This window comes from Haemorhous mexicanus, chromosome 8 (genome assembly GCF_027477595.1).
Source record: "Haemorhous mexicanus isolate bHaeMex1 chromosome 8, bHaeMex1.pri, whole genome shotgun sequence".
NCBI lineage: Eukaryota > Metazoa > Chordata > Aves > Passeriformes > Fringillidae > Haemorhous > Haemorhous mexicanus.
Window position 1 is genome coordinate 9,583,840 of NC_082348.1, and position 13,481 is coordinate 9,597,320.

General features: G+C 48.4%; 1 protein-coding gene across 1 annotated transcript in view; it reads left to right on the top strand.

The window, feature by feature from the left end:
* Window positions 1-13,481, top strand: part of ITGB5 (integrin subunit beta 5) — a 57,033-nt gene that overhangs the window by 26,720 nt on the left and 16,832 nt on the right. The window contains exons 7-10 of the mRNA XM_059852693.1: window positions 437-532; window positions 1,589-1,678; window positions 5,247-5,381; window positions 7,608-8,037. Coding sequence (XP_059708676.1) covers window positions 437-532; window positions 1,589-1,678; window positions 5,247-5,381; window positions 7,608-8,037 — 751 coding nt within the window. The remainder of the gene's footprint in view (window positions 1-436; window positions 533-1,588; window positions 1,679-5,246; window positions 5,382-7,607; window positions 8,038-13,481) is intronic.

The window sequence follows — 13,481 nt, forward strand, 5'->3', positions numbered from 1 at the left end:
GCAGAATTAAAGAGCTTATTGTAATCTCTTTATGGTCCCAGTATGCAGAAAGAACAGGCAATGGATGTTTCTGCTTTGGTAGAAAAAAAATTGCTATATTTCCACTTTCTATAGTTCTGGATCTCCCTTACCTCACATCCCTTGAGGTAGCAGCCATTTAGCACATGTGCATGTGCTGATGGCAAAACAGGAAGTGGAAAGAAATAACCCTGTGTTTTGGGTATTGCTGTGGCTAGTGGTGTTGTCAGTCATCATTTTAGTGAGCAGTGCTGTAGAAATATTTAACAGATTTCTACTACTTCAGTTGGGTTTGTGCTGGTACATCAGGGACTTCATCCCACAACAAAACACGCCATGTGTCTGGAATGAATTTTGCTATTGGGAAGTGAAGAGCAATGAAATTAGTCTTTGTTTCTGTCTGTTTTTTTCCCCCTAGGATTATCCTTCCCTGGCACTTCTTGGGGAGAAACTTGCTGAAAACAACATCCACCTGATTTTTGCTGTTACAAAAAGTCATTACATCCTCTACAAGGTAAGTGCTGCCGAGTTGCCTGAGCTGGGAGGAGACTGAAATGCCTCTTGAGGCCCTGGGGAGTGGAGGCAGCTGCAAACATGTGTGTGCAGTGGCAAACACGTGTGTGCAGTGATAAGGGTGCATGCATGTGGCCACAGGCTGCCCAGTGCAGGCAGGCAAGGCTCAGCCCTTCCGGTCCTTTCAGCAGAAAGCCCTAAAGCTTCTTAGAGCAAACAGATATATGTGTGTTAGTGAGCATGTGAAGAGCTAAAATAGAGCCCATGTTAATCGGGATGTTCGGACGGCTGCCAGCGTGCAGCGTGCCAGAGAGCAGAAACCTGCTCAGCCCATTCTGCAGTGACTTAATCCCATTACCTAATCGCACGCAGCGTTTCTGCCCAGCTGTGTTTTTCCATCACGGAGTCCAGGGCCCCAATGTGCCACACACAATTTGAACTCTCCTGCCATTCCTGCTCTTCCCTTCAAAAGGAAAGTTGACCCAAGGCACAAAGACCAACCCGTGTCTAGAGCTGCCCTGTGGGGTTTTGCTGCTCTCAGGATGCAGGGGTGGTGTTTCAGGCGGGGTTGCTTTTGGAAACCTCTGCCGAGGCCCTCGAGGCTCAAGCAGGAACAAGCAGCCCTGTTGCTATGGTGGGGATGCTGCTGTTTGCCCATGGGGAGTGGGAGGGCTGAGCTCGCTCTCCACCCCCTCTCCTGGGGATGCTCAGGGTTGGGAGGGAAGTCGGGACAGCCGCCCCTCCCTCCCTGCCGTGCCAGCTTTCCCGAGTGCATGGTGGCTGGGTCTTGCCCCCCCCCCCAGCAGCAGAGCCAGGTATGTTTGTTCCTGACCCGTGGCCGTGAGCTTTGTTTAATATTTTACATGCTTCATTAGCAATGCTTTACTTCTGAAAGCTCCACATTAACTGGAGCCAAAATATACCATGTACACCACTGGGTGATGGGGCAGTGTGTGTGGCCTGTGTCCCTGGCATGGGGTCAATCTCTCCTCATCCTCTGCTTTTCTCTCTGCACCTCAACATTTTAATTTTTCTCTTTTTTTTTTTTTTTAATAAGAACTTTACCACTTTGATCCCTGGAACAACAGTGGAGATTTTGCACAAAGATTCCAAGAATATCATTGAGCTGATTGTCAAAGCCTACAACGTAAGTGCATTTTAATACCACAGCTGCTGAAGTGAGAGGGGATAAGAGCTTGGCCAGCTCAGCTCCCCACAGTGAGCTCCACCCGGCTTGGCTGCCTCCCTCTCCTGTCCTCTCCACACTGCTGGAGCTTGGATGTCCACCCTGGGGAGGGAAACAAGGTGTGGGAGGAGGATGAGAAGCATGGATACCCAAGAGAGCCTGTGGAACAGCAGAAATTTCACCTTGTGTCTCTTGTGTGCAGAATTACCCACAAAACACAGTCCCCATCTAAAACAGATCTCTCTCAGAGCACCTTACCAGTAGGTAAAATAGATTATTTCTTTGTTATCTGATGTTCAGAGGCCTCTCAAGGATGGGACCAGGTCCAGATAAGGTCACATCCTTGCACTGCTCTCCGTGCAGCCCACACTGGTTTTCAACACCCTATGAGTATCACCGTGCTCCCAAAGGAGCCCTGCCTTTGTGGCACTGCCAGTGCAGCCTGCCCTGGCACAGTGACAGCAAGGGACTTGGAGTTGTACTGCTGACCTGATGGTGTCCATCTCCATGGAGATCAGGGGAGCAGATCAATTAGAAGCAGCTAAATTGCATGTTCATAGCATAGTTAGTGTCAACATTGTGTTTGCTTCACCCTGAATTCTTATGGGTCAGGTGCTCATGATCCTGCAAGGATATTGCTGGATGTTGGGCATGGAGATGTGATCCCATAACAGGTCAGCCCTCAGGTGGAGTTGTTCATGCATGGGACCTGTGGGCACAGCTTTTGATGGCTGCAAGCTCTTCTTGGTACTATGTTCATTAGTTCAGGGAGTCAATAAGAACTTATTTGGAGGAGTTTATCCATTCAGAATCTATGTGGGGTTGTGGTGTGCTTTATGTAAAGTTCTTTCTTCCTTTCCTCCAGCTCCCTGCAGTTAAAGCAGCATTTGGTTATGCCCTTGGGAAGTGCTTCCCAAAGCTTCACCTTCTGAGGAAGGCAATGAATGATTAATGCTGCTAATGAGGCCCAGGAGATACTGCTAATCAAAAGCCCAGTTGTCCCAGTTTGTCCCCTTGAGGTAGGAGGTCTTGTGGCTGAGATGCTTGGCTGGGGAGAAAGAAATTAATATTTATTCCACATTGACTTTTCATGTGGCCTCAGTGCCATCAGGTGGAAACCTCCCTTTGCCTTATTTATGCAGCTGTAAGATGTATCCATGCCTCCACTTCACCACCCCTCAAGCCTTTGCAGATCAATACAAGCTGATGAAAACCATTGGGAACCCTGTGGCTGCACCACTGCTCCCTTTTTCTCTTTGCTTGTGAGCTTTCCAGCACATCTGCCTGGAAACCATTTGGATGCTTGACCAAGGTGCCCCATGGAATGAGCTCTGTGGGTTGGCTGATTGCTGGGGCTCTTGCCTGTTCAGCTGGTGATGGGTGTGGCTGGGACCCCCAGGAGTGCTGTGAGGAGCTGGCAGCTCCCGCCTGGGCCATGGTCAGCCTGGGGCCACTGGAAACCTGGCACCTGCTCAGCCTGTCTCCTCTTGGTAGCTTTGTTTTTTTCCTGAAATGATGGAGGAAATTCTCACTGAAGGAGATGGCTAAAATTCTGTTTCCCAAATGGGAGTGAACCTTTTTTCATTTCCTGTGCAAAGGAAAGTCTGAGCCTGGAGAAATCCTTCATCTGCAAACAGGGACTGCCTTCTCCCTTCCCTTCAGTGTTTTCTCCATCTCTGATCCTCTCTCATCTGCTTCCCCTCACTGATGCACACAGCAGACTTGCTCAGGGCTTATGTTACCCTCAAGACAGCTTTTCCTCATCTCTTCATCTTCCATCTCCCTTTTCATCTGCCCAGTATGCTGTCCCCTCTCCCTCATCCCACCAGGTGTGAAGCAAAAGAGAACAGGGACTGCTTTCTCCCTGCCCTTCCCCCAGATCTCAAGATATCTGGGAGATGGAAAAGCTCATGGGAGGCTGTGCCCAGACACAGGGCTGGGTTTGGACTGATGAGGGAAAATGGGATGCTGGTTTAAGAAGCGCTTTCCTAAACCAAATCCAGGCAGGTCCTGGGAATGTTTCTTGTTGCAGTCACCAGTTGCCCTCTGTGGTGGCTGTGGTGTTGTCAGAAGGCAGCGGTGTGTACAGTGCCAAGGGGCTGATAATAATGGCACTGCATTTAGGGTAACAGCAGGACTATACAGGGCTAATAAGAGGATTTGGCATCTGTGTAGGAACATAGGATGAGCCTGTGCAAGGCATACTGAGGCTTGGCCCGGTGTCCTGTTTTCTGCCAGGCTACTGATGGGATGCTCTGGGAAAGAAGACAGGGGATCATATCAGTGTAGCAGCTAATTTCTACAGGATGAATTGGGCAGAGCAGCATCCCTAGATTAATTGGTAATTGGCACATGCAGTGTTCAGCCCACAGGAAATGGATGCTCCATGTGGTCCCAGTTGCTACCCCATGAACAGCTTCTCTGTTCCAGTAGAGAGATGGGAAATATTCCTTTCTTTCCTCAAGGACTGTTTAGATTGATCCGGCCAAAACTCATTTATTTCCTGTCCATTTCTAGAAGCATTGGCTCTTTGCTGGCATGTGAACCCTGATTTTGTCATCACATGTACTGGCAAGAGGTCTGAATTAGCCCTTTTCCTTAATCTGGCCTCTTTGGTGAGGGCTGAGGACAAGGGGAAGAGGGATGGAGCTGGAAGCTGGCTTTGGATAATAAGCATATTTGTACAAAAAGCTCCATTTTGAAAAACTTTGTCGTTTTTGGACACCACTGGTATGAAAATCAGTTCCAGCCATTGGAAGAATTAAACAAAACAATGTCATTCCGAATTAATATTTATAATCTTCATTTTGTTGTGACTTTAAAAGTCTGTGTATGCAGCAGGGCAGAGATTTGAGAAGAAGAAAGAGGTAGAAGCACACCAAAACCTCACAGATGGAAAATGCTCTTCACTTTGAAAAGTTTTTTTCCTAGAAAGAGATTTTTCATTAATTTTTTCCCATGGTGCTGTTTCCAGCTAACACTTAAGAAAGGGTGGTTTTTGTTCAGCTTTTTCGTGTAAGAGGGAGACATACATTTTTCTGACCAGTTGGGTGAAATGAAGAAAGCAGGACAGAGTTAGTGCAGTTTCACATCTTCTCTGTGCTGCACAACAGACATTGTAGGACAGCTGCCAGTGGAGAATCAGGCTTTGCACTTTGCTCAGGAGCTGGGTTATGGGGAGGAGAAGGTGCAGATGTGCACAGAAAACTCTGACCTTCAGTTCAGAGATACTCTGTTTGTGGCCTTTGTCTTGTGCACCCGTGTGTTTCCAGAGCTGGCTGCAGTGTCCATTACACCCTGCAGAGGTGGCAGGCAGCTCCCTGTGAATCTAGTTGTGGACATCAGAACTCTTCTGGGCTGCTTGAGTCAAACTCAAATGTCAATGTGTGTGTGTGCAGGGGGGATTTGTTTTCATACAGGTGCAGAGATGTCCTACCCACCCTCTGAAACTGCAAGAGAAGAGACTAAAGCAGAAGAAACCCTTCTGTCTTTGGGCGATTGATGGTTTGCTTTCCCATTGTGTTTCCAGAGTATTCGGTCCAAGGTGGAGCTCACAGTCTGGGACAGCCCTGAGGACATTGGCCTGACCTTCACAGCCACATGCCAGGATGGATTGTCCTATCCTGGGCTCAGGAAGTGTGGGGACCTCAAAATTGGAGATACGGTGAGTCTGCCTTTTAATCTGTTCCCTGGAGAGGCTCTTTCACCTGAGTAGTCCTGGGCAATAAAACACAGTTTTGCTCATTTTCCTCTGCTTTCCTCATGATGATATAGAAAACCACAGAGTGTGGCCCTGCTAGAAGTAGTTCTGGGTGGTGCAGGTCAGTCCAAGGTGAACTCTGAGGAAAGAGGGAAAGCATCTTGTCTACAGTGCTGAACTAAAAATCCTTGCCTAAAGGCAGCAGGATGCAATAGTCAAAAATGGGCTTTTTCCCTTATTCACAGGTATTCACATTACACTCTCACCTGTGAAATTCCATGGGCAGCAACCCTCCTTCTCTGTGTTTAGTTCCCAGGTTATAGGATGGCAGCACAGACTGAAATAAATATTAACATGGCATAATCCATCCTGTGCTTTTTAAAAGGCAGTGAAGCTAAGCTTTGCTTGTTTAAATTGAGTGTTGATGCAGATAAATGAGTTGCTGGGCTGCAGGGCTAGGGCAGGAGGGCTCAGGTCGGTGGGGAATCTCCTCCCTTTCTTCAGACTTTCGCTGTCTGCGGCTAGGGGTGTAGGTTCATTAGCAGCCTCATTGCCTTATTTGAGAAGAGTGACTCTGCAAACATGCCTCAGGGCTCTCAGTGCCGTGACATATAAAAATAGTTTGAAAGAGTCAACAGTAGCTGGAGTTTTACCCCACCAAATAAGGATCATGTGAGATGTTAAACAGGGAAATGGCCTTGCTTTTTAAACTGAATTTACTGGGTCTTGGATAGGTAGGTAAAAGCAATCCCTGTAGCTCCTTGTTCCTACAGCAAAACTTGAACCCCCAAGGAAGCAGAGTCAATTTGGTGGTTGATCCTGGGCTCCCCGCTTCAGCAGGAGCAGGGGGATGGCTCCAGCTGCTGCAGCTTGTGTCATAAAGGGTCTGGCCATGAGTGCAGCAGGGAGCTGGCACTACTCCATTTTAGGGGCACCCTGAGTGTCAAGGTGCCTGCACAGGCAGAGATGCTACAGGACTGTGGGGTCATGTACCTCTACTCCCTCTTTTCCGCTGCTTTCTGCCCCACTGCTTTCAGGAGATTTGACTCCTGCTAAGGAAGTTTCCCCAAAGAAGATCATGCTGGCACTGAACCCTAATCTGCCAGGGCTTAGTCCTGGGGCTGTGGGTGTCAGCGGGTGAAAGGGAGCAGGATTACCCTGATCCCTTTAGCTTGCTTTCTGATCTCCTCCTCTGTAATTTGAGCTTCTATCCTAATTGCTTCAGGCCTTGGGAATGGGAGGGGTCAAGGGAGGTTTCCTGGGGGTGCAGCTCCCCTATCAGGGAAGGCTGCTGTGTCTTCATCTGCACATCACCCCTTGACCTGTGGGACCATGAAGTCAGTGAGAGCTTGAGGTGACCCCCAGATGTCCCCAGAGAGAAAGCATTCCTTCCTGAGGCCTAGGAAAGGGTCTCATTTCCTTGGAATAAGGTTAATCCTCCTTGCTAACTGGCAGCTCTGGGCAGTGCTGACCAGCCCTAACAAAGAGCAGCATTAAATCAGGGGCTAAGCAAGCAACCAAAGTATGGTCTTGGTTTTCTCAAGGAGAAAATCCCTGACACTGGATTGTAGCAACATAAAACAAGCAGGGGTGTGATGTATAACCATTTAATGATGTGCAGAACCCTTCTGAAGCCAGGCTTGATAGAAGCATCCATTCAAAATGGCCTGTGAGCAGCATGCCAAAAGCTTGGGACTGTGGGGCTGATACACATTTCCTCATGCAAATCAGGAGTCCCATAAAACCTTCGAAATCCATGATCTTGCAGGCTCCTTGGGTTCTTTGCTGTGCTGGTTAGATCTTGTTTTGAGAGAGTTTTCTATTTTTAATAGCATGAAAACTGGGTTATTTGCTAGAGTTTTGACCTGTTTGTTTCACGGGAATAGGCAGGTTCCTTCCCACTTCACAGAAACCAGTGGTGCCTGATGGGGAAAATTGCTGTGGATGGCTGACAGCAGAGAGTTTTAAAGTGCTTCGGATGCCCAGCCCCTCACGGGACCGGCAGATGTTGGTGCATTGAGCTGCAGGTGCCCTTGCTGGATGTGCAAGCGAAGCTCTGACACACCGAGCTGGGCCCCGTTGTGTGGAATTGCTCCATGGACGTTCCCCAGCACTTTTGCTCTTCCCTGCCGGGGAGCACCGCTGGCAGCTACTTTGGGGCCGTGCCCGTCACCTTCCATCTCCCCCCAGGTTTCCTTCGAGGTGGCTGTGGAGGCGCGGAGCTGCCCCGCCGAGGACGCGTCCCACAGCTTCACCATCAAGCCGGCCGGCTTCCGGGACACGCTGGAGGTGGCCGTGAGCTACAGCTGCCAGTGCGGCTGCACCGGCCGGGCCGCGCCCGCCAGCGGCAAGTGCAGCGGCAACGGCACCTACGCCTGCGGGCTGTGCGAGTGCGAGCCCGGCTACCTGGGGGCCCGCTGCGAGTGCCAGGAGGGCGCCATGGGCGAGCTGCACCACGCGCTGTGCCGCGAGGCCGAGGGCAAGCCCCTGTGCAGCGGCAGGGGCGAGTGCAGCTGCAACCAGTGCCAGTGCTACGAGAGCGAGTTCGGCAACATCTACGGGCCCTTCTGCGAGTGCGACGACTTCTCCTGCGCCAGGTACAAGGGAGTCCTCTGCTCAGGTAGGAGCCTTCCCTCCCTTGGGCCCTCCGCGTCGTGGCGGTGCGAAAGCTGCCCCGAAACGGGGCTGGAGTGTGCAGGGAATCTGCCCTGTTTCTGGAGGAGTCTGTGCTCCCTTTCTTTTCCTTGTGGGAACGACGAGGGAGAGGTTTAGAGGCATCCACAGTTATGAGCAAAAATTGCATTATCCTCATCAGAACAGGGTTTCCAGCATTGGAGTCGAAGGCTGTCTCCCTGCAGGTTTGTCTGCTGCCTGTGTCCCACGGAGATGAGCAGAGTCTTGGCTTTGGTGTTGTTATTTTGATGTAACCAAGTACATCTCTTGCACTCTGAGGTATTTCCCCAGGAAAGAGTAAACCAGCACTGGCATGAATCCCCTGAGGCTTTTTTGGTGTTGTCATAGGTTGGATTTTTCCTTTGTGTGCCATCCTTCCCTGCCTAGGCAGAAACAATCTTCTTTTAAAGATGAAGTATTTGGTGTAATCCCCTGGTGCGTCACAGGTGAAAGGAAAGATTGTGTTTCAGGCTGTTACTTATTAGAGAAAAGCTGTATTAAAGATTCCTAAAGCTGTTTTATGTATGGATTTTTCTCCCACTGGGAAAAGAAGTCGTTCACTGGAAAAGCTGTAGCCAGTCAGCTTTGCTTAAACAAAGGTAGACGAGTTATTTAGCTGTGTTTGCTAAAATGGTTTTAAAACCTCATCAGTCCAAGGTCAAATAATTTACCTTGAACATAATTGCCTGGATTAGCCCTCAGACATAATTCCCTCAGTTGGATCAGGGCAAAGGGCTGTTCTTTAAAATTTGCCTGCTTTCAAGCAAGTAAAATATTTCCAGAGCTGAAAACCTTGAACAAAAATTCCAAACAAGTGTAAGCTTGGAAAAAATAGATACTTTTGTGTTTTCTCCAGGGAAGTTGTGTTTTTTCCACTGCTGTTTATCTTGCCCTGCATATTTCAGAGTGGGGCAATAAGCTTTGGTTGCAAGTTTCTGACTGTTTGAGGTGATTGTGGTGTTAGGCAGATGGAGGATGTTTGTGTTAATTTTCCTGTAGCCTGGCTAGGGATTTTGTCACTGCTGAAGATGAGGCAGGCAATACTCTGGGTTTGGAATTGCCCTGGAGATCCCTGCTGAAATCCAGTGGGAAAGGGCAGTTCCACCCTGACAGTGACTGCCCAGACATGGGGGGTCTGTGAGGCTCTCCCTGCTGATGCATGAGTGGAAAGGTGGGTGAGCAAGCACAAAAAAAGTGTTTGAAGGTGGACAGGGGGAAAAATTAAACTCAATTGTGAAGTAATTAGGAGCACTACTGCCTGGGAGTTCCCCAGAAGAGCCCATTGCTTTGATAGCATCATCCCACCCAAAGGAGTATATTTAAAAGCAAGCAGGGCATCAATGCTATAAAGAAAGGTTGTAAGTTACTGGTGTAGCTGTTGCTGCAAGAGGACACACCTCTGCTCAAATTTCCTTTCCAGCAGGAGGGCTAGAGCTCTGCTTCTCCACAGGAAAGCAAGTTATGTATCTTCTGTTGCACCTGCTTGCCTCTGTCCCTGTGGAGGATGTCTGGTGCTGGGAAGCACATCATAGCTGGTTTGGGATTTGCTGAATTTTTTTAAAGTAATTTAAAAGTCCTTTTTATAGCTATGAAAGAAAACAAAGGGTAGGCTAAGGCTAAGCAAGCTCTTTGCTTGAGGGATAGGATGGAGTCTGGCATGGCTAAAAATGAATTGTAGCAAGCACTGTGCCAGTGACATAACATTTTGAGGCAGTTTTGTCAGGCCAAGAGGCTTGGGATTTCCCAGCCCACCACAAGCTTGCATGGCAGGGCTATGCCCAGAGCTGCCTCTAACAAACAGCCCTCTGCTACACAAACATTGTTGGGGGCTTCCAGCAGACCACACTCTCTCCCCTACAGCTGGGATCTTCTTAGAAAAGACCAGGTGTTTAGCTCAGCCCTGAACATCTGTCCACCAGCACAAGTAGACTTGGAAGCCAGAAGAGTTTGGGTGATGCCTTGGGAGCAGGTTGATTCTCAGGGCAGTTGCTGTGATGGCTGGTTGCTGGTTTTGTTCCTGCCGGGGTGAAATAACACCCTGCCCTCACTCTGTCTTTTCCTGGGCACAGTGTCTGTCCCTGTAAGGCTCTGTCATCCCTGTGCCTGTCACTCTCTGGGAGAGTACAAGGGGAGTGCATGTTTTAGCTAAAGCACAAACCAAAAAAGCAGAGTGTATGGAGCTGTCATTTTGCTGCAGATTATTGTCTGTCCTTGATTGGGAGTTTCTTGGCTTAGACCCATGAGGGAAACTCATCACTGCTGTCAAGGGTTTTATTTATACTCTTTGAATCCTCTGGTTGCATGGAAGGCTGTCACTGCCTCTCAGTTCATTTCTGATGATTGACTGTGCTTTGAACAGTGGAGCCCAGCCTCAGGTTTAGCACACAGGCTGTGGTGTCCTCCATCAAATGCACTTACACCTGCCCCAGCTGTTGAACAAGGTTGATACCATGAACCTGGAGTGCCCTTCCCAGACAGAGCCAAGGAGAAAACAGCAGTCCAACCTGAGCTGAGGTTCTGGGGAGCTCCAGGAGGAGAGCACAGTTTCCTGAGCTGAGAAGTAAAAATCCACTCAGGCAAACTGCTTGCACTTACATGGCTGTGGCATGAGCCCATCACCAATCTGTTCAGGCATTTCTTCCTTCTGTGATCTGTAGTAAAACTGTCCCCACTGAGTCACTGCCATGGCACAGGGATGGGTGGCATGTTATGCTCAGGCATCCTATATTCCCAGCAGAAGCCAAGTGGGGTTGAAATACTCTGAAATGAACTTGTTTCTTGTCTCTTGGCATTTGGTCCTTTGACTAGGAAAAAAAATTAATCCCTGGGTCCATTTATAAATATTGGAGCCTCATTTTTGTCAGCATTTGAGAGTAGAGATGCCTGCAGACAGTGCTGCCTATGGCTCCAGTCCTTCTGTAGTCCCCCTCATGAGGTAGAGAAGCAGATTTTGGGTGAGAAAGAATCTAAAGAACCAGCAAGATTTAATTCCTTTAATTCCTCTTAGTGGGAGGTTTTACATACCTCCTGCATCTGTGAGGGAAGTGGGAAAAGGGAGTAATTTGTAATGTAGAGTAAATGTTAATTCAAGTTGCATCCAACTCAGAATCAATGTCACTTAGTCACTAATAAGTGACATTTGTTCTGCTGCTCCCCAAGTCCAGGTAACAGCTCTGGAGTAGCTCTTTCAAGCCATTAATCCAGCTTTTGGAGGGGCCATAGGGAATGGGTTACATAAGTGTTCTGTTCTTACAAAAGAAATGCACCTGGGTTATCTGCAGCACTGTGCTCTGACAAAGCAGGCAGAGGCTTCCCAAATCCTCAAATGCTTTACTCCCAGTTTTTCTTTGGGTGCAGAGGTTGCCTTTTTGCATTGAGATCTTTGACACAACACTCTGTCCCCTCTACTCTGAAATGTGGGAGAGGGGCAGAAATCCCTCCTGCCTGCAGCTGGGCTGGGGAAGGGGCAGCTGCCTGCACAGCCCACAGGCTTTTGAACTCCTTGGCTGCCTGCCAGGCAGTTTGACAAAGGAGGAAACATCTCTGCCCTAATTGCATTCCTGAAGGTCCCATAAAACAAGGTGGCAGGAGGGAGAAGGGGCCCCAGTAAGGGCATCACACACTTGCCTCTAATGAAGAAAGACTGGCTTGTTGGAGGCCAAGCTTCATTAGTTTCTGTTGCTCCAGACCTATTTTTTCTTGGATGGGGGGGACACAGAGTAATATGGCATCATATGGGTCTCTAAAGAAATTTCCCTTGCCACCACCATTGTTCCCCAGCTCCCTGTGTGAGTGTCATTTGTGTGCTCTTTAGCTCAGGACTCTGGTTGTGCACAGGCATATCACTAATTGCAGAAGAGCACTTGTCATGCTGCAGCCATTCCTCCCCCTAAAACATAAAAGATCTCATCCCAAAAATCCATACTGCCTGAGCAACATGGCAGCTGCTGATGGTGGTCCACCTTTGGGGGATCAAGTTTCTTTTCATTTTTTTTAGAATTGGACAGTAAATCAGATTTATAAACAGTTTTGCATCTGTAAATGAAGCTAGTCTCTCTAGCTTGTGAGCAGCTGTGAGCACCTGAACTGGTTAAGGTGACTAGAAGTCATGGCTGGCTGAAACATAGCATGATGGGGATGCCTTGGAGCACAGGAGCTGGTCTGGCCTCCCTTACCAGCACAGGGCTTCCAGTGACACAGAAAACTCAGATCAGCAGTGGAGCATCGGGTTTCACATCTGCAAGTACATGCATGTGTCAGAATCACTTCTGAGATGGGATGTGGGAAGAGACAGCTCATTGAAAATTGGGGGTTTATTTTGCAGAGAGTAGCCAGGCTGATGCACGATGCTGCTCCAGCTGCCCTGCTGAAACCACTACATAAACTGCTGAGCTCATTCAAGTCCTCAGTATTTACTTCTGAATGCTTCCTCTCTTGGTTTTAGCAAATAGGGAAGCTCAGGGAGGTTTTAGCCTGTTCTAAGGCCCAGGGAGATAAGGCTTTTTTGTTTTGTTTTGTTTTGTTTTAACACCCCTCAAATTAGAAACCTCAGTCATGCTTTTGCAATTTGTTTTCACTGTACCCTGTCCACAAGGCATTTGACAGCCAGTGGGATGATGGCTCAGTGCCAGTGCCCTGGTTTCTGGTCCTGCATTAGAGCTCCATGCTTTGAGAGTGGCACTTGAGTTTGATTCCCCCATTGGTATCTCCACCCTGGGGATTTGGATTTGATCTGTTACTATACAAATCACTGTGCCCATGGACACAACATCTAGAAATAGACTTCCTTCCACATGGACTTTTGTATTTACTATTCACCTACCCAGTGGTGAATAAAGCTACCATCCTGGGTGGCAATAATAACTGCCTCTTGGATGGAGGATGCTGGTGTGCATCTGAAAGCTCAGATGTGAGAATAAAGGTGATCTACATCTTCCAGACACACAACAGCATTTTATTTTTGATCTTAATTATTTTCATTCCTAATGCCTAAATTTTTACCAGAAGCCACTGTTAAGAAAGAAGTGGGTAGTATTTGATTTGTTAATCTCTGAGGTGCAGGTGATGTTTGAGTGTGGTTTGGGGAGGAAGGAGAGCTTCCTTTGTGCCCAGTGTCTGTGGCTGTGCTGCAGGTGGGGTGGCTTTTGACAAATGTACCCCTGCCAGAAGGGAAGAGGGTGGCCTGTGGAAGAAGGAAGAGGGGGAACAGAGCCTAAACTACATCTGCAATGTTTCCTTTTAAGTCACGTCAAGTCTTGTTATCTGCAGGTTTTTCTGAGCATTACTTACTAAAAGAGAACCTGAAGGGGAGAGACAAAAGGACAATATAGATATGGAAGTTAAAAATAATCCTTTGGCTGTTGCTGAGTGCTAGTGCAGCTTTGAGCCAGG